At 60.5% G+C, this 20,584-nt stretch overlaps 1 protein-coding gene across 1 annotated transcript in view; it reads left to right on the top strand.

Moving 5' to 3' along the window:
- Positions 1-20,584, top strand: part of HMCN2 (hemicentin 2) — a 143,965-nt gene that overhangs the window by 78,234 nt on the left and 45,147 nt on the right. The window contains 23 exon segments of the mRNA XM_042963505.1: positions 122-276; positions 1,083-1,361; positions 2,856-3,137; positions 3,819-3,927; positions 4,115-4,284; positions 5,176-5,330; positions 5,696-5,792; positions 6,276-6,371; positions 7,112-7,288; positions 9,213-9,370; positions 9,995-10,118; positions 11,097-11,272; positions 12,313-12,409; positions 12,584-12,703; positions 13,630-13,791; positions 14,584-14,865; positions 15,489-15,656; positions 16,868-16,981; positions 17,465-17,551; positions 18,298-18,489; positions 19,210-19,383; positions 19,474-19,587; positions 20,138-20,280. Of these exon segments, the coding sequence (XP_042819439.1) occupies positions 122-276; positions 1,083-1,361; positions 2,856-3,137; positions 3,819-3,927; positions 4,115-4,284; positions 5,176-5,330; positions 5,696-5,792; positions 6,276-6,371; positions 7,112-7,288; positions 9,213-9,370; positions 9,995-10,118; positions 11,097-11,272; positions 12,313-12,409; positions 12,584-12,703; positions 13,630-13,791; positions 14,584-14,865; positions 15,489-15,656; positions 16,868-16,981; positions 17,465-17,551; positions 18,298-18,489; positions 19,210-19,383; positions 19,474-19,587; positions 20,138-20,280 (3,631 nt within the window).

Below are 20,584 nucleotides of genomic sequence, written 5' to 3' on the forward strand. Positions count from 1 at the left end.
CCACTGTTTGTACCCACCCACCTTTCGGCGACTCTGAACCTTCCAGACTTGCTTTTCACAAGTGGCAAGCCCGCCTCTCTGTGGCCGGGCCCTGCTTACTGGCGGCGTTTTCTCGACCCAGGCCCATCCCTCCGGGAGACCCTTATGTCCAGCTGCAGGAGGACGGCCAGGTTCTCAGGATCCCCAGCAGTCACCTGGGGGATGAGGGGCGGTACCAGTGTGTGGCCTTCAGCCCCGCCGGCCAGCAGGCCAAGGACTTCCGCCTCAGGATGCACGGTGAGCCCGGCCCCCACCACGGGCTGCCCACTTCCCAGAGGGAGGTCCTAGGGGAGCAGCCCCGGTCCAGTAAAATCTGGGGCGAGGGCCTGGGAATCTGGCCCGGCGCTCCCAAATCCCATCGTCCCCATCCCCGGCTTTGCGAGCTTTGCTATTCCTAATCCTGCTTGGGGTTGATCATTTCTGCCCCTGTTTCTTTAAATCGACTCTGTTTACTTTATACGGAAAGACACTCATTTAAAAGGATATTTACTGTCTCGAGTGTAGGTGGGAAGTCAGGGCCACTTGGCCTTCGGGGAGGAAGCCGTGAGAACAGATACAGCAGAAGAGCGCTAATATAGGGAGTGCTAGAAGGGTTAAGTGCACAGTCTCTCCAACCGCGCCTTGCCGTCTGTTGTAATCAGCATGGAAGGGGTTTGGGAAGGGCGGAGCCGTCCGTTCTCAGATGCGGTGCTATTTGGTGCTGTGCCCACGTGCTCCCAGGATCGCCGTGGGTGTCACTAGCAGTGAACCCCTGATTTAGGCCCGACCCTCATTTTACAGACAGGGAGACTGAGACCCAGAGAGGGGAGTGACCTGTGCCGGGTCACGCAGTGAGTTAGAGGCAGCGTGCGTCCAAAGCCCGGATCTGTGGCCCCCGCCGCCAGCATGTCCCAAGAGGCCTCTCCCGTCTGTCCCCAGATGCCCACTCTCCCCGCCCCCCCCACACACACTCCACACCCCGCAGGAGCCAGTGACATGGGGTGGGGGGGACGCCAGCCGCCTTGAGGAGGCTTCCTGTGACCAGCATTTCCTATTGTCCTCAGCCCCTCCTACCATCTGGGGCTCCAACGAGACGAGCGAGGTGGCTGTCATGGAGGGCCACCCGGTGCGGTTCCTGTGCGAGGCCCGAGGAGTGCCCACTCCCAACATCACCTGGTTCAAGGACGGGGCCCCTCTCCCGCTCAGCGCTGAGGCCGTCTACACCAGGGGCGGCCGGCAGCTGCAGCTGGAGAGGGCCCGGGGCTTGGATGCTGGCACTTACACCTGCAAGGCCAGCAACCCTGTGGGGGTCGCGGAGAAGACCACCAGGCTGGAGGTTTATGGTGAGCGGTGGGCAGTGGGGGAGGGGGTGGTCTGAGCCATGGTGGCCCGGTCTTCAAAAGTCGCCGAGGGAAGTGGCCAGAGGTACAGGGTGATGAGACTGAGGCCAGGGAGAAGGGCCATCTCAGCTTGAACAACTTCCCTCTCTTGGACAGGCGAGGATGCTGAGGCCAGGGGCGGAAGGGCCTGTCTGGGGGCCCAGGCAGAGCCCAGGGGAGAATCTAGGTGTCCCACAGGGGGAAGCGCTTTTCCGTTCCCTTCAGTGAATAATTAACTGCTCTGCGATAATCACTCACTGTGAGCCGGGGCTCCTGGGGCTTTTCATAGCATCGGCTCATTTAATCAGGGTTCAGGGGCCTGGGCCCTTGTCGCCCTGGGTCCCACTCAGGTGTTCTCTGGGGATGAGAGACTGGCCGAGGGTCACTTGCTAGGACGTGATGGGACCCTGTTCATGGTGAGGGGAGCAGGGGTGGGGGGGGGGTGGTTCTGACCGTAAATCTTGTGCTGTTTACTTGGGTGTAGACCCAACGTGAGGGGCTGGGCTCTTAGGATGCATGGAGAGGGGAGGAAAATCCAAGTGTAGGTGGGCAGGGATAGAGTCTGAGCAGGTGAGGTTTGAGACCCAGAATGCAGGCCAGTGGCGTCATCCTGGCCCCTCGAGAGGATTCCGCTCTGGAGTTCCGGCCCCCAAAGATGAGGGGGGCCTGGGTGCTGGGCTGTGTGGGGTCCACGGGCATTCTCTGCGTCCCCGGCTGCCAGCTCCAGGACTCTCCTTTGGGGGATCGGGGGACCTCCTGGGAATTGAATGGAAAACGTGTGCTTAAAATTTTCAAAGGGGCTTGTGACCCAAACAAGGTTGAGAAGCTCGTCCCAGGCAGTTGTCCCCCACGTCCCCTGGTGAGGACTCCGTGGTCTCAGCAACTTGGGGGCCCTCCTCAGGGGGAAGAGAGAAGTCCCCCTCTGGCTACCCCCTTGGCCATCCAGGGCTGGGCCCCCACAGACCAGGCCCTCTGGGCTCGGCTCGCCCCAGGCATCCGCTTCCTCAGACCAGGGAAGGGACTTGAAGGGGCAGTCGTTCTGGTTTTGGGCCCTGGGGAGCCCGTCACTTAGAATTCAGCAGATACAGAGCCCTACTGTGTGCAGATATGCAGACACACACCGACAAGCTATTTATTCCGCTCTTGGTGAGCCCGCAGGGGTGGTGGGAATCGAGGGAAGATACAAGCAGCGGTGAGCCGTGGGGGGCCGGGGGTGGGGTGGGGTGCGGGGAGGAGATGCGGCCAAGGGGCAGAGGAGGGAGAGAAGGCTTCCAGCCAGGGTCTGGGGAGGCTTCCTGAAGGAAGTGACATCTGAACAGGGGGTTTCGGCTAGCGGAGGCGAGGGAGGAGGCTGTTCCCATGGGGTGGGGTCGGCGAGGGGCTTGAGCTGGCCCGCCGGGCGGGGAGCAGACTGGTGTCCCCCTCTGGTCCCTGAGCGGCCCTGTGCGTCTTCCCTAGTCCCGCCCACCATCGAGGGCACTGGAGGAGGACCTCGTGCGGTGAAGGCTGTGGCTGGGAGGCCCTTGGCGCTGGAGTGTGTGGCCAGGGGCCACCCGCCCCCCGCCCTCTCCTGGCACCACGAGGGGCTGCCTGTGGCCGAGAGCAACGAGACGTGGCTGGAGGCGGGAGGCCGTGTGCTGAGCCTGGAGAGCCTGGGGGAGGCGTCCGGAGGCCTGTACAGTTGTGTGGCCACCAGCCCCGCCGGGGAGGCTGTTCTGCAGCACTCCGTGGAAGTGCAGGGTGAGCCTCGGTCTGTCCCCCGCCTCGGGCCACCTGGGCTGCGGACCCCTCCTCCTACACCCACTGTGTGTGGGTCCCCGCGGGCCGCCCGGAGGGTTGCGAGGTGGTGAAGTGCCCGGGAGGCGGACGCCTGCGCCCATCTGGGCTGGAGGTCCTGCAGGGCCACAAGGGGGCGGGCTCGAGCTCGGAATCGTGGTTCCTGTTCCCGCTGGGGACCCCGAGCCGGTGACTTGGGACGGGACCCCACTCTGCCTTCCGGGTGCTCCCGGTCAACGGGACGGACGTCGATCAAGGACTCCCTGAGGCCCAAAGCTGGGCTGTGGGCTTGGTTTCAGGGTCGGCTGGGGTGGGGTGGGGCCTTTTCGCCTGCTCTCTTGCCTCCGAAGGACACTTCTCAGGCATCAACTCTGGGCTGGGCGTGGTGCCAGGGATGAAGCAGGGATCAAGGCAGACGAGACTCCTGAGCTGTCCGTCTGGTGGGGAGACAGACAGGCCAAGCCTGTGGGGAGGCCGGGGGGACCACTCACTCACTCTGTCTTGGGGGGTCCTGGAAGGCCTCCTGGAGGAGGAACCATTTCTGGGGGACCTGAAGGGTGAGGTGAGGTCTGGGTCTTGCTGTCGGGGTGCTGGGGACTTGGGTTCGCTCAGCTCCAAACACCCAATGGTGGGTCCTGCCCACAGTGCCCCCGCAGCTCCTGGTGGCCGAAGGCTTGGGCCAGGTGACCGCCCTCTTGGGACAGCCCCTGGAACTTCCCTGCCAGGCCTCGGGCTCCCCAGCGCCCACTCTCCAGTGCGTATGGGGCGGCGGAGGCCAGCGCCGGGGGGGGGGGGGGCGCAGGCAGAGTGCATGCTGGGGGGTCGGTGGGGATGGGAGACCCTTCCCCTTCCCCGGAGTACGAAGCAGGCCGCCGAGCCAGGGAGGTCCCGGCCAGCCTGACTTGCCTGGCCTCAGGCTGACCTGTCCCCACCCTCCTTAGGTGGCTGCAGAACGGCCGCCCCGCCGAGGAGCTGGCTGGGGTGCAGGTGGCCTCACGGGGGGCCACGCTGCACATCGACCATGTGGAGCTGGGCCACGCGGGCCTCTTTGCCTGCCAGGCCACCAACGAGGCGGGCACTGCCGGGGCTGAGGTGGAGTTGTCCGTGCACGGTGAGGGGGTGTGGGCAGCCTGAGACACCGGGCTAGGGGGGCGGGGGAGGGGGAGCAGGGGGGCCACGGCCATCCGTGCCCTCGTAGGCCTGCCGGACGAGGGAAGGGCACAGGGCTGGTCTTTTCCTAGACGGCGTTTCTGGACTGGGCTTTCCCGCTCCCCAAAGAGACACAGTTGTGAGAGGCTGGCCTCGGCTGCTTCCACGCTTGTCACGTGTCCAGTCCACAGGCCCCCGCTCGCCCCCTCCCAGCCCCACCCTCTCTGCTCTGGCTCTCTCCACGCCGACCGCGCCGGGCTTCATTCCGTTCTTTAAATACATCCGCTTTCTCACCTCCACGCCTGCCCATTCGGTTTCCCCTGCCTGGAATATTCTCCCTCTTCCTCTTCGCCTGCCCAGCTGCTCCCTATCTCTCAGGGCCGTCCTAAAGCACCCCTTCCTCCAGGAAGCCCTCCTTGATTCCGCCGTGGCTCTAATCTGCAGTGCCTAGCCCGTCGTGGCCATACCTACCACCCACTGTCTTAAAATGGCTTGTTTGGCTGTCGAGCTCCACGGCCCAGCTCTGGGAGCTCTGGCAGGGCAGCGCAGTTAGCCGCTGTTCTCTGCTATACCCCCGGGCCTTGTACCGAATAGATGCTCAACGCACGTATGGATGAGTGGATGAAGGGTGGATGCATAGATGGGAGAATTCTAAAGGGAAAGACCTGCTTTACTGGCTCCTGGTCTGGTGCTCTCCCCCTAAGCCAAGCATCCCTCGGGTTGAGCGGGTGGAGGCCGGAGGCCAGCCCCGTAAGGACACTCCCTATTCTCCAGGCATTGAGGGGGTGGCTGGATAGTCACTGCGCCCCTCCTGACCCTGACCGGGACCCACCCTGCCTCTCCCCCTGCCCAGAGCTCCCACTGGTGGCCATCGTCGGGGGCGACAATATCACAGCCCCTTTCCTGCAGCCTGTGACCCTCCAGTGTGTGGGGACTGGGGTGCCCACCCCAAGTCTCCGCTGGTGGAAGGATGGGGTGGCCCTGGCAGCCTTGGGGGGGAAGCTGCAGGTACGTTTAGGGGCCCCAGGGCTGGTGGGGCAGCTGGGCGCGGGTGGAGGGGCCACTTTTTAGGGATCCTGGTGACCCTGTACGGGCCCCTGGCAGCCTGGGAACAGGATGAGTACTGGGTGGTGGGCCTGAAGAGGGGAGGGAAGTCGGAGGGGCATAGTCGGGGCAAGGGGAGCATCCCGGGAATCTGAATGCATAGCTTAGGACTCCAACCCCGGAGCCAAACTGTCCCCTGGACTCCCTTCTCCTGCCCCTGGGCTCTGCAGCGACCCACTGCTCACTGTGTCCCAGCATCCCTCTGACCACCCTAATAGGGCCCCGTGTTCCCCATGGCACACACGCGGCCGTCCCTCCTCCCCCTCCAGATCGAGAAGGTGGACCTGAGGGATGAAGGCGTCTACACTTGTGCCGCCACTAACCTGGCTGGGGAGAGCAAAAAGGACGTGGTTCTCAAGGTTTTGGGTGAGGACGGGGGGCGCCGGATGGTGGGGACGCGAGGGCCCTCGGGGCCGCCCTGGGCGGGCAGGGAGCAGGGGATTTTAAAAACATAGCACGTCCTCATCTGCGCGCCTATTTACTTTTGCTTTCTCGGTTCATCCTCGGGTTCGTTTCCGTCCTCGCGTGCGTGCGCGAATCCCAGCTCTTGTCGCTTTTCCCGGCTGCCTAACTTTCCACGTCTCTACTGTGCCGGCTCACGGCTGTTCCCACAGAGCTGGGCGCTGGGGTCTTTCCGGTTGCGGAAAGGTGGCAGCCTGGTGCCTTTGTCCTCATGCCGGTTCAGGAGTGGGGTTCCTCGGGCAGAGGACGGGAGCCGTTGGGGGCTTTTATGGCCCAGGACCCTTCGGGGAGGCTGGGGAGGGCTATCGGGCATGACCGAGAGGAGATGGGCCGAGAGGAGCCCAGAGCCCACATCCACCAAGACGGGGCTCTGCTCGTCTCCCCTAGTGCCCCCCAACATCGAGCCCGGCCCGCTGAACAAGGCAGTGCTGGAAAATGCCTCGGTAACCTTGGAGTGCCTGGCTTCGGGTGTGCCCCCTCCTGGTAAGACCCCTCCCCTTGGCCGAAAGCCATCCCAGCCAGGCCCCAACTCCCCATCTAATGAGGCCGGCCAGCGCCCCAGGCACCGCCTGGGCTGTGGACAAAACAGGGAGGGATCCGTAGGACCTTCCCCTATTTCTCGAATGTTCCTCTCTTCTCAATGTGTCGGTCACTGCCGGGGCCCAGGGCCTTTGCACTGGTGTCTGAAGCAAGCGGGGCTTCTGTTCAGAACTCGCGATTTCACAGGGCCGCCCTGGGGCCGGGGGCAAGGACCGGGACCTCAGAGTCGCCGTCTGTCTGGGGCTCTTGTCTAGAGCTTGGGGCTACGGGGCGTGAGTGTTCGGCGGACGGGATGAGCTCTGGCAGGATGTAAGGAGGCCAAGGCTACAATTGGTCCGTGCTTGTGGGGCTGAGGATTCAGAGCGTGCCATGATTCCCTCTGCCTCGTGAGTGGTCTCCTGGCAGGGAGAGGAGTTGAGGGCGGCTGGGCTGGCTTTGACTCTCCTTGCTCCTGGCAGCCCCAGCCTCCATCCCATGGAACTTCCCCTCTGCCTTCTGCCCTGTCTCAGACAACCCTCCCCTGTTCCAGCCCCAGCCTTCTTCCTGGAAAACTCTGGCTTTCTCCAGTGCCTGACATAAAGGCACACCATGTGGCCACCCTGGCCGCCTTTGATGGGTGCTCACGACACAGGCACAGCCTGAAGGGCGGGCAGGACTCCTTGCATCTCTCTTCTCTCCCCCAGATATCTCCTGGTTCAAGGGCCGCCAGCCTGTCTCAGCCCGGAAGGGAGTGACAGTGTCAGCTGACGGGAGAGTTCTCCACATTGAGCGGGCACGATTTTCTGATGCTGGGAGCTACCGTTGTGTGGCATCCAATGTGGCAGGCAGCACGGAGCTGCGGTATGGGCTACGGGTCAATGGTGAGCTGCCCTGGGACTGAAGGGGTCCTTGTCCCAAAAGTAATCCCTGCATTTATGTGTCTGTCAGTCTGTCCGTCCGTCCATCCTTCCACCCATCCATCCATCCATTACCCGTGCATCCATCCATCCATCATCAATCCATCTACCCATTATCTATCATCCGTCCATCCATCGTCCATCCATCCATCATCCATCAATCTACCCATCCATCATCTATCCTTCCATCCATCACCCATCTATCCATCCATCCATCATCAATCCATCTGCCCATTATCTATCATCCATCCATCCATCCATCATCCATCCAGCCTACCCATCCATCATCTATTCCTTCCATCCATCCATTACCCATCTATCCATCCATCATCAATCCATCTACCCATTATCTATCATCCGTCCATCCATCGTCCATCCATCCATCATCCATCTATCTACCCATCCATCATCTATCCTTCCATCCATCACCCATCTATCCATCCATCCATCCATCCATCATCAATCCATCTGCCCATTATCTATCATCCATCCATCCATCCATTATCCATCCATCTACCCATCCATCATCTATCCTTCCATCCATCCATCCATCATCAATCTACCCATTATCTATCGTCCATCCATCCATCCATCATCCATCCATCTACCCATCCATCATCTATCCTTCCATCCATCCATCCATCCATCATCAATCTACCCATTATCTATCATCCATCCATCCATCCATCATCCATCCATCTACCCATCCATCGTCTATCCTTCCATCACCCATCTATCCATCCATCAATCATCAATCCATCTACCCATTATCTATCATCCATCCATCCATCCATCCATCATCCATCCATCTACCCATCCATCATCTATCCTTCCATCCATCCATTACCCATCTATCCATCATCCGTCCATCTATCCATTATCTAGCCATCCATCCATCATTCATCCGTTATTCATCCTTTTATGTAACCATCCATTCAATCCTTTGCCCATCCACCCATCTAACTATCTATCTGTCCATCTACTTACCCATCCATCCGTTCCTCCATTTATCTGTCTTCTGTCCAACCACTTTTATTGAGTACATCCTCTGGGGCGGACCTTGGGGCTGTAGCCCCAAGGAAACAGACCCAGAGGCCTTCTGTCTAGTGGAGAATACAGTAGTTACACAGTCACCCAGTATCCTATCTTCTGACGATCGTGATAAGAGTTAGTAAAGAGGAGGTATGACCCAGTGCCTGGAACTGGGACACTGACCTGGCCTGGGGAGTCCCAGAGGTGTCCTTGACAGTTGGATGCCTAAATGGAGACCACCTGCCAAGGGCTGACGCTGCAGAGATGTGGGGAATTATGGGAGCTGGAAGGAGGCTGGGGGCCAGGAGCTTACCGGACAATGGGAGGAGGGGATGGGGTGGTGCAGGTGGCCAGATGGAGGCTGGGGAGGCAGAGCCTTTATGCTAGGAGCAGTAGGTGGCTGGGTAGGAGGCTGGGACCCTGGGCATCGTGACCGTGACCGTATCTCCCAGATACCGTTGAGTCTTCTGACCATTTTCCGCCCTCGAGGGGCTGCCTGCCAGATAGCTTTTCATCTGATACCTCGGCATTGGGAAACAAAACTTCACAGAGGTCGCCCCCTGCCGTCCGCATCCTACGGACCTCATGCTCACCGGAAGACCCAAGTTCAAGTGCTATTTGTCACTTTCTAACTGGTCAGCCTTGGCCATGACTTACCCTCTCTGAGCCCCCAGTTCCCGTCGGTGGAAACCCCCTCATGGTGGGGTCAGGATGCGAGGAGCACCCGTGCTGGGAGTGGCGTCCCTGTGCTTTTGTTTGTGGCCGTGTGCCCTGTGGGGTGGCCCGGCCAGGGGCCCTGCTGGCTTCGCCCCCAGTGGGGCTCACCCTGGGCCCTGCGTTGTCCCCCGCCCTGCAGTGCCTCCACACATCACACAGCCACCCAGCCTGCCAGGCCCCGTGCTGCTCAGCGCCCCGGTCCGGCTGACCTGTAACGCCACTGGAGTCCCCAGCCCCACGCTGCTGTGGCTGAAGGATGGAAACCCCGTGTCCACCGCAGGGGCCTCTGGCCTCCAGGTCAGGCTGGGCAGCCCTGGGTCACCTCTCTGGTGCCTCAGGAGGTGCTGGGAGCAGAGGTCGGGCCCCGGGAGCTCTGAGGCGAGGGATGAGCCGCGGCCGCCGAGGATGGTCGGCTGGCGGGAGGAAGGAGAGTCTAGAGCCCCGTGGATTCCAGAAACACGATACGTGCCACCAGTGTGAGCCGTATATGTAGTTTTGGGCTTTCTGGTGACTACGTTCAAACGAGTAACGAGAAATGCACGAAAGCAGTTTCAGTAAAACATTTTAGTTAAGCTAATCTAGCCAAAAAATCCATGATCAGTATGGAAATTATTAAGGCATTTCCCAGGGTTTCTTTTTGTTCCAACTCTTTGCAGTCCGTTGTGTCTTGTCCCCTTGGGGTTCAGCCCCATTTCAAGGGCTCCGTAGCCACAGCCCGGCTCTAGAGGGAGCACCGATGTAACTCGTCCACCAGCCGGCGGAGGTCCCGAGGCCTGGGGACAGTTCACGGCTCCCCCGCATTGTGGGGGGGCTCTGGGGTCTGGGGCAGGCTGCCCAGGGGTGCCCAGCAGCAGGGCCAGCATGGGAACGTGTGGGTGCTGCCGTGCGTAGCTTGACGTGGGCTTCCTTCTGGGGACACAGGTCTTCCCTGGGGGCCGGGTCCTCACCCTGGCCAGCGCCCGGGCCTCCGACTCTGGCAGCTACTCGTGCGTGGCCGTGAGTGCAGTGGGAGAGGACCGTCGGGACGTCGTCCTGTACGTCCACAGTGAGTCTCAGGCTCGGGATGCTGCCTGGGCTCGGCCGGGGGCTCAAGAAGGTGGGGCTGGGGGCGTCCCTCCCCAAACCACGTCCAAAGCGGGGTGGCGGAGGGGGCGCGCCGGCCTGAGACCGTGGCTGCCTTCGTGGGGGCGTCAGTTGGAGGTGAGCTGCTCCCCCGTCGCAGACAGGGAGGCAGGTGAGTGGCCCGCACAGCCAGGAGCTCGTGTTCAGGGAACAGGTGGAAGGAACACGACGTGGCAGGGGGAACCCCGGGCCGAGTCAGGAATCGGATGTTCTCACGGTCCTCGATCAAAGGGGTAACTGCTTTCGGGGAACATTTAAAAATTTTAAAAACTTTTAAAAAAGGTTTTGTTTTTTTGTTTTTTTAGATTTTTTAAGTTTAGTTTGGAGAGAGAGACAGCATGAGCAGGGGAGGGGCAGAGGGGGGGGGGAGGAGAGAGAGAATTCCAAGCAGGCTCGCACCTAGAGCCCCACGTGGGGCTGGAATCCACAAAACCGTGAGATCGTGTCCCGAGCCGAAACCAAGAGTCGGACCCTTAACCAATCGAGCCACCCCGGGGGCCCCAAGACACTGTGTTTCTAAAAGAATTTGAGATCATCATAAATTCACATGCACTTGTAAGGATTAGTACAGAGAGATCCTGGGTCCCCTCTGCCCAGTGTCCCTCGACAGAATCCTCCTGTATAGCACACAGCCACACGTGGGGGTATCGACGTGGCTATGCGTCACCATCCTGCTCAGATTTGGGGGCCTCCTCTTGGAGCAGGACTGGGAAGGTCCTTGCGGGGAGGATGAGAGGCCACAGCTCGGGCCGGAGGCCCCCTCCCAGCGCTGACCCCCCCCCCCCCACCATGCCCTGCTGTTTGCTCCTGGCTGCCGGAAGTGGCCGGGCCTGACCCCGGGCCTGGCGTCCTGCCGGCCCCACCCACGTGCCTGAGACCCCTCTCCTGCCCCCTCCCGCAGTGCCCCCAAGCATCCTCGGGGAAGAGGTGAACGTGTCCGTCGTGGCCAACGAATCCGTGGCCCTGGAGTGCCGAAGCCAAGCCGTGCCCCCTCCCGTGCTGACCTGGAAGAAAGACGGCCGCCCCCTGGAGCCGCGGCCCGGCGTCCACCTCTCCACAGACAAGGCCTTGCTGGAGGTGTGCAGGGCAGGGCCTGGGGGGGCCCCTACGAGATCAGTTCAGCTCAGCGTGACCCGGCGCCCGGGGCACATCCTCCTGACCTGGTCAGAAGCTGCTGCAGGGGCCTCGCTCGGTCCCCACAAAGCCGAGCCTCTCGCTTTTCACCTGTTTTTTACTCCTTCTTCCAAAGCCTCCTGGCCTTTGGGGATGGGAGCCCTTCGTCGGGCCTCTGGCCCAACAAGGGAAGGGTCGATGAGGGCCGGGGACTGTGGGGACCGCAGCCTGGATTTAAATCTCAGTTCCACCTCCTCCTGGCTGGGCCGCCTCAGGCAGTGTCTCGACCACACCGGCCTCCGGTCTGTCACCTGTAAGCACATCGGTGCTGCTCTTCTGGGGTGGCTGGAGTTCAAAGCCAGCCCCTCGAATGCCTCATCCATGTCCGCTAGGGGAGGGGAGGTACTTCTCCAGCTGTTGGGGAGAAACTTCCACTCCAGCCTCTTCCTCCTGCTCCCACCCCTCTACACCTTGTGATGTGATCATTCCCAACTCTGAACACCTCATTTTGGTTTCCTGTACCCACAACTTAGCTTCGTCACCTCCTCCGTCAGGATCTGACCTCCGAGGACGGGACCGACCCCCACCCCCCACCCCCTGCCGCCCAATCCTTCTTCATTTTCTACCTTCCCTTCTGGTCTGCTCTGTTGGACTTTCCAAAGAGGCCGGGAGCAGATTACAGGCGGGAGGGGGGCTGACCCAGCCACACGCAAACCATCCTTAGCGGGGCTGGGGTGTGGATGTGAAGTGGGGTGAGGCGGGCAGGGCCGCCATCTGGGGAGCCCAGTCCCCGTGCCGGCCCACGTCAGGCCACCACAAGCTGTGGCTTCTGGAAACGTCACGGTGCACCAGGTAGGGGAGGTGCTATCATTGCCCCCAGGTTCCAGGTGGGGAGGCTGGGGCGCAGTGAGGTCAGATGACCTGCCCAAGGTCACACAGTCTGTTCAGGGGTGACCCCATCCCGGTGCTGCCCCCGCTGATGGCTCATTCTTGCTTTCGGCCAGGTGAGCAGAGCAGAGGTGGGGGACGCAGGCCGCTATACCTGCGAGGCACTGAACCAGGCGGGCCGCTCGGAGAAGCACTACAACCTGAATGTCTGGGGTGAGGGTCTCGGGGGCTGGGCTGGGGTCCCTCCCCTGTCCCTGCCGTGGCTGGCTCTCATGCCCCCAGAGGAGTGCTGCCTCCATGGTCCCGGGATCCAGGCTTTTTCTCTTCCCCGCCCCTGTCCCTTCCCGGCCCAGCACCTACCTCATTTGCCTCTCTGTTCTCCCCCAGTGCCTCCTGTGTTCCCCTCGAGGGAACCCCGCATCCTGACCGTGACCGAAGGGCACCCCGCCAGGCTGTCCTGTGAATGTCGGGGCGTCCCCTTCCCTAAGATCTCCTGGAGGAAGGACGGTATGATTGCCCCCCTCGCCCAGCCCCGCCCCCCCCCCCCAGAGCCTAGCTGAAACAGAGACGGGTGGGCTTCTGACACTGGGGGTAAGGGTGCTGTTTACAGAAGCGACAGTGCCCTCAGCCCCTCTCTGCTCGGTCCCTGAGTCTGCCAGTGAGTGCTGGGTTGGGCCGTGGCCTCCTCTTCCAGAAAGCCCTCCCTGACCCCCACCCTAGGCTGGGGCAGGGCCTCCTTGACATAACCCCTGAGAGTTTACCTGTCGTGTAACCACCCTAGTTCTTCAGTGTCTGCTTCTCCATGAGTCTGTGAGCCCCGTGAGGTGTCGTCTTGGCCCCCCTGAATTCCAAAATTGGTATAAAACGGGTGCTCAGTAAATACTTGTCATTCATTCATTCACTGAACCAATAGTTGCTGAGGGCCTCTCCGTGCCAGGCCCCGTTCTGGGTGTTGGAAATATGGCAGCGGATTGGGGGTAAAGTCAGGTAACAGGGAGTTAGTGAATAACTTAGATGGTAAGTACTACCTATGGAGGAAAATAAAGCCAGGAGACGGAGGAGGTGTTTGCGGTTTCAGGCTGGGTGGCCACGAACGTTTGGCCGAGCAGAATTTAAGAAGGGGAGGGAGGGGTGAACATGAGAATATGGTAGGGAAAAACATTTCAGGCAGCGGTCTTAGCAGGTGCAAAGGCCCTGGGGCCGGGCGGGGATTCAGGCGGGACCGGATCTGCAGGCAGACCCGTGATGCGGAGAAGCCCAGGGATTGTGGGAGCTCAGGGATGGGATTTGGCACTCGGGGAAAGCTTCCTGATAGATGTGCCGTGTAAGTGGACGCCTTCAAGGGTGAGCAGAAGCCGGCCAGGACGGGTGGGAGGACACACGTTCCAGGCGGAAGGACCGGGGACCAGGAGCTTCTTTCTTGCTGCCTCCAGGTCAGCCCTTGCCAGGGGAGGGGAACAGCCTCGAGCAGGTGTCAGCGGTGGGGCGGCTGCTGTACCTGGGACAGGCCCAGCCGGCCCAGGAGGGAACGTACACCTGTGAGTGCAGCAATGTGGCGGGCAATCGCAGCCAGGACCAGCTGCTGGAGGTGCATGGTGAGCCGGGCTGGGACGACCTGAACCCGGTGGAAAGGGCCAGAAGGGCGGGCCACCAGGCACCCCGGTAGGGCAGACCCCACCCTCCAGAATCCGAGCAAAGACAGAAACAGTGACGACGAGAACAATTTCCCGTCCCCCCTTGACCACTGGGGTTTTACGAGCTGCCCCCCTGCTCAATCAGCCTCTTCCAGCTCGTGACCTATGCGCGTGCGCGCGAGGGGGGTGCCACGATCCCCAGTAGCCCCCCCACCGTGGGCCCAGAGAAACAAAGTTTATCTGGACAAACCTCTGTGAGGTTCCTGCACATAACGGGAGCCTGTTTCCAGAGACTTGTCCTGCAGCGATGCAATTAAATACCGCAGCCTTGTAGACATCTAGAAAATTCTAGGAAAAAAAAACAAGAAAAGCACCGTTCAGCATCCCACCTATGGAATGACGCCCTGCCCCAAACAGTCCCAGTGTCCCGTTCAGGCCCCAGGAAGCCCCTCGTTTCTAAGGAAGGAGACCCCTCACAGATCTTCAGGGCTGTGCTGTGATTTTATTCTCCAAACAGAGGGCCTGCCCCTGATTTCCAGGGTGCAGGAGAGGGGCGGAGAGGTACTGGTGCGGCCCCCGTTATAGAGATGGAAAATGGAGGCCCAGAGAGGTGAGGTCACCCGGCAAGGTCACACAGCCAGGGAGTGGCCAGGGGAGCACAGGCGGAGTGGGGGCCGGCCCGGCTCGCGGCAGATGCTTGGTGCCCCGGTGGCCACAGCAGCCCTCCCTGACGCGCTTTCCCCTCATCCCCAGTGCCGCCTCGGATCGCTGGCCCCCGGGAGCCCCACACGCAGGTCTCTGTGGTCCAGGACGGGGAGGCCACTCTGTGGTGCCACGTCACAGGGAAGCCCCCGCCCAAGGTGACGTGGGAGTGGGGTGGCCAGCCGGTGAGAGCTGAGGCCGGCCTGCTGCTGCGGAACCAAGGCCAGAGTCTGCACGTGGGGCGGGCGCAGGCTGCCCACAGCGGACGCTACACCTGCGTGGCCGAGAACGTGGCCGGAAGGGCCGAGAGGAGGTTTGCGCTGTCCGTGCTGGGTGAGGACCCGCAGCGTGCTGGAGGAGGGCGGGATGCGGGGCCCGCTGGGAACACACTCTACAGAGGCCTGGACAGGTGACACAGCACTTTCAGGGTGACTGCCGCCCCATCCTCGTGATTCCAGTCTTTTATTGAGCGCCTACTGTATGCCTCAGGGTGGGGGCAGGAAGTGGTAGGAGATAAGGTGAGCAGGGATGGGTTTAGCGAGGCCTCTCTCATCATGGCCCCCACCCCTGCCACTGCCTCAGGATCCCTGGAGCGTGACCTCCTTCTGAGTGGGTCCTTTAGAAAGCACAGAGGTGCTTGGCGTGTGGGTTTAGGGGGCACATCTGTGTCCACCCCGGCCCTAATTCCGGTCTCGTTGCTGAGTTCTTACTGAATCCTCCTGGCATCCTTCTGAGGGAGCGGGGAAACTGAGGCCCAAGGTTTGGCTGCTGCCAAAGCCCAGCCTGTGGGCACCCGTCACTCCCTCCAGCGGGAGCCACTCTGATCTTGTCACTTCTGTTCCTCAGACTCTCCCGACCGGGGGTGGGTCTCCTTGCGGGGCAGGACTGTTGGGGGACAGGGAAGGAGCATACAGCCCCCATATGCAGCCTGAGTGTGGTTTCTCCTCTGTGTCTAGTGCCCCCAGAGCTCACCGGAGACTTGGACCCAGTGACCAACGTCTCTGCTGCCCTGCACAGCCCCTTGACGCTGTTCTGCGAAGCCACAGGCGTCCCACCCCCACGGGTCCGCTGGTTCCGAGGGGAGGAGCCCATCAGCCCCGGGGAGGACACCTACCTCCTGGCAGGTAAGGTGCCAGCCAGGGGAGAGTCTGGTTGTCAGGTCTGGACCTCTGCCTCCGCCTCTGTTTATCACTTGCCCCTGCCCACTGACCCTTCGCTGCCAGGCCTGGTTGGGAAAACCATTTAGCCATCGGTCCCCCAAGAATGCAGCCGAAAACACTGGCTAGGTGAGGTAAACAGCTGGCTTTAAGCGTGGAAAAGACTTCCTGCTCGGTTTCCCTCCTGAAGACGGACAGCGACTATGTGCACAGTTAAGGCTCTGATAAGTCTTGCAGCAAAAATTCTCATGGCATGTCCATAACATCCCCCAGAACAGTGACACACTTTCAAAATGCTGAGCCAAGCACCTTCTCCTCTGAACATTCATCCTCCCCACAGAGCTGGTTTGTGATAGTTCTTACTGGGGAACTATGAAAGGGGAAACTGGGGCCCAAGAGGCAGTGTGCCATCCACGCTTTCCAAGAACCTCAAGACCCCCCTGAAGTTCGGCCTCGGTGACCCAACAGTTGTTCCACGTAGCCAAAGCTGGGATGACAAATTAGGTTCCCCTGTGCACCACTTCTGAGCACTTGGTGGGGGTTGCCAGATGCCTTGCGATAGGAATTCAGAGACTGCATCTGGGCGGAGGAGAGCATGGTGATCCATTGGTGATGTCTGCCCCCGGGTGATCCATTAGCGATGTCTGCCCCCGGGTGATCCATTAGCGATGTCTGCCCTGGGTGCAGGAATAGCAGTATTGGTCTATCCGGTGTATCTGCCTTCCCTGGGCAGGTCTTAGATGATCCTTGGGTTTTCCTGGGAGGGACTGGCTCACCTCTGAGAGGTCCTTGGGAGAAGGTGGCTTTTTTCCAGAGCCACCAGAATCCCATGGCGGGGGTGGGGGTGGGGGGTCCGGAGTCTGACCTAGACCAGGACTACAGAGCCCATTTTTAGCCATAGTCAATTTCTAGAACCAAGGGTAGCCAGCTTACAGATCCTTCTTATTAGAACAGGGCCCTCAAGTTTACCCATGCACTAATGTCCGGGGCTCTCTCTACCTGTTTATCCTCCTGGGCCTTAGTTTTCCCATCTGAGGAATGGAACGCTGGGGGAGGTAGACACACACACAGCGAATTGCCACACCTGACACACTCCTCTTCTGGTGGGCAGCCTGGGCTCAGCTTGGGACAGAGGCTGTTCAGAGCCGTGCCTGGAGTCCACTCCCCTCCCTCCCCAGGTGGCTGGATGCTGAAGATGCCCCGGGCACAGGAGCGAGACAGAGGTTTCTACTCATGCCTGGCAAGCAACGAGGCTGGGGAGGTTCGGAGGAACTTCAGTGTGGAGGTCCTGGGTATGCCCCAGCCCGTTCCTATGAGCACCCCACGAATCCCTCCTCTCTTGTCTTGGAGCTTCTGGGGGCTATCCCCAGGACTAAGGGCTCATGCTGTAGGGGGCACTCAACACAGGAAGGGGGGAGAGACCAAGCCTTGTTTTCTTTGCCTCATCAGCGGCCTCTGCTCTGAAGTTGCCATGGAACTTTCCGGAAACAGCAGGGACTAACCCCAAGTGACAGGGGGCACATATTCTCAACACCACCCAACCGTCTTCCTCTGATCAGGGCCTTCCCGCAGAGGCACTGGGACTTCTCTCAGCCAGCAGCAAATGTTTATGGAACTCACTGCCCATGGGAGCAGGCCTAAGGGGATGGGAAACTGAGGCACAGGAAACTGAAGGCGGTTGCCTTGGGCACTTGGTTCTGGGCTCTTGGCTTCCTGCTTCATGGTTGTTCAGCCAACCCTGGTCAGCAACCGTCCGTCTCCCTGCTTCTTCCCAGTTCCTCCCAGGATTGAGAACGAGGACCTGGAGGAGGCAGTCAAGGTCCCCGAGGGGCAGACAGCCCACCTGACGTGCAACGCCACAGGTGAGGGCCCCTCCGGTGGGTTGGGACAAGCATGAGAAGTCAGCTTCAGAGAGGAGGGGGTGCCCGGGGGTTCTGGCCTGCCCCCAGCCCCAGTGCTCCCTGTGGAAGGTCTCTGTACATCTTGAACTTGGCACCACATCCCTGCTCATCTTCGCACTGGCTCTGCCTCTGCCCCAAACACTCCTCCCCACTCCTCACCTGGCTAGAGACCTCAACTTCCAGGACTTTCCACAACGCGTCCTTGGCTGACCCCTTGGGCCCCTGGGCTGCCTCCACTGGGGTCCCACAGGCCCCAGGGCTTTCTTGTCCCAGCCCCAAGCACCTTCGACCATAGTAACCTTGACATCTGTATACCCCAGCTGGGATCTGAGGTCCATGAGCACCCAAGGACTGCCTTGTCACCGTGGTTCTCCCAGTGCCTACCAGAGGAGGCTCCCATTAATGCTTGTGGACTGGGGGGGATGGATGGGTGAATGGATGAAAGGGATAACTTGCCTTTCTGTCTTGCCTGTCTACACCAAGCGATCTCTGCCCCGTCCTCCCTAAAGAAAAGGCAGTCAGCCACATAGGAAAGGTCCCGGGCCAGGCTTGGAGGCTGCTCCTATGTCGTGCCCTGCTGCAGGGGCCTCTGGCCTGAGAATGGAAAATCTATGTCCCCTGCCCTACCCCGGAGCCACCTCTGACCTCTTGGCCAACCCAGTCAGAACCTTCCGAATGGTCTCCTCTGCCTGTCCCCCTCCTTACAGGCCACCCACAGCCCAAGGTCACGTGGTTCAAAGATGGCCGGCCCCTGGCTGGTGGAGACGCCTACCGCATTTCTCCAGACGGAGCTCTCCTGCAGATCGTCCAGGCCGACCTGTCTAGTTCTGGCCACTACTCCTGCATTGCAGCCAGTGCCGTAGGGGAGAAGACCAAACACTTCCAACTTAGTGTCCTGGGTAAGTGCTGGGCATCTCCGGGCCTCCCTGGGCGCCGAAAGGAGGGGGAGCCAAGGTGGCCAGCTGCGAATAGACAGCTTCCCGCAAAGCACTCTGCTATTTTTTTCGTTCCCATTTCTTCAGGTTCAACAACAACAAAAATAGTCATGGCTGTATCGGCTGAACGTTTGTCACGGGCTGGGCGTTTGCGCAGGCCTGATTGCTTGGACAAGCCTAGGGGGTGGGAGATGTGCTCGTCCCTCTGTGTCACCAACGAAGCGCTGAGGCTTGGGGAGGTGACAGGGCCCCCAGGTGTCTGTCCGTCTCCCGAGGGTGGTCGGCACGGACTGTCTCGGCAGGAGAAACGGGGATCTAGAAAATGAGAGGACTTAATAAATAAAATCTGCTTGTACAAATGCTGGTGGTAAAAGGGACGGTCCCCTGCAGGACCTGAAAGAGGAAATCTTAGGACCAACGAGAGCAGAGGGAGAGGGGGACGGATTGGAACACAAGCCGAATTGACAAGGCTCTGGTACATTAGTAGATGGGCTGGCTGTTAAGAGCCTTCTGGGGAAACTGAGGCGGGAATCGTCCTAAACTTCCCCTGGGGCACTGCTTAGCGGTGGAAAGCGTAGGCTCAGAAGCGAAGCACCAGGAGCTGAGATCTTTCTGGATCCTCGGGCCCAGGATTAGGGATCTCTGTTAAGGATCGTGGCACCCCCCACCCCCGCCTCCCAACAGTGGTTCCCACCATCCTGGGAGTGACCGAGGACAGCGCGGATGAGGAGGTGACAGTGACCATCAACAACCCCATTTCTCTGATCTGTGAGACACTGGCCTTCCCCTCCCCCACCATCACCTGGATGAAGGACGGCGCCCCGTTTGAGGCCTCGAACAACATCCAGATGCTCCCAGGTGATGCCCTCTGTCGGTTGGAGGAAGGGACTGGTGAGCCTGAGTTCATGTGACCTTGGGGGTGACCCTGCCCCCTGCCCCCACAAGCAGGCACCCACGGGCTGCAGATCCTGAATGCCCAGAAGGAAGATGCGGGACAGTACACCTGCGTGGTCACCAATGAACTTGGGGAGGCCATGAAGAACTACCACGTGGAGGTGCTCAGTGAGTCGGGGACCCTCCCGGGCACCGGCAGGGCGGGCAGGAGGCTGCTTGGGAGCCCTGGGGCCCCGGCACCTGGACCACACGGATGCCCTAGGTATCTTCATGTGGCTTACCTCCTCTGACGGTCCCCAGGCAGCCAGGGCTGACTCAGTCATTGTAGGACCAAGGGCACCAGGAGATGGAAACAAGTGACTTAGGACTTGGGCCACATGGATGCAGATTCCCACCAGTCCCGGTTTCCTTCTGTCACCTGCGCCGCGGTGCGGCCAGAGGCCCTACACCTTGAGACCTGGCACCCCCAGAATGGCCCCCAGAGGTCACCCCAGGAAGTCCCCTGCCTCAGACCTGCCCTGTCCCGTAAATCGCTCTCAAACCAACACTCTCTCCCCTAAATGAACAGTGACAGGAGCGGGTCGGTCTCCAGGGTCCCTGTGGCTCTGCTCTTGGGAACCAGCCGCCCATTTCTGGGACCGCCCTGGGGCCACAGTGGGCACTGGGTCTCAGCAGCCCTTTCCTAAGCCTGCTCCTCAGACCCCCTTGTGGCTTTCAGTCCCTCCTTCCATCTCCAAAGACGACCCCTCGGGGGAGGCCGGCGTGAAGGAAGTGAAGACCAAGGTCAACAGTACTTTGACCCTGGAGTGTGAGTCCCGGGCCGTGCCCCCGCCCACCATCAGCTGGTACAAGGACGGACGGGTAAGCTTGGGGCCCCGGGGTCCCCCTGCTTCTGCTTGGAACCTTCCGGAGAAGGCAGTCAGAGCACCTGGCCCCAGAGCTGGCCTGGGCCCTGCCCTACTTTATATTTTAATAAGAAATCCAGCTCTTTGTAGGGAACAGGTGTCATCAACATTAAACTCCACATTCACCTGTCTAACTCGCCCGGGTTTTCGGCTACACGGGTTCAGGGTTCAAAACTGTCAGAGCACTACCCTCATTTTTAAAATCTTATTAAACTCTTAACTACTCTCATCTAGGTCTTTTCTGCCCCCTTCTTTCTTTT

This window comes from Panthera tigris, chromosome D4, assembly GCF_018350195.1.
Source record: "Panthera tigris isolate Pti1 chromosome D4, P.tigris_Pti1_mat1.1, whole genome shotgun sequence".
In the NCBI taxonomy this organism is placed as follows: domain Eukaryota; kingdom Metazoa; phylum Chordata; class Mammalia; order Carnivora; family Felidae; genus Panthera; species Panthera tigris.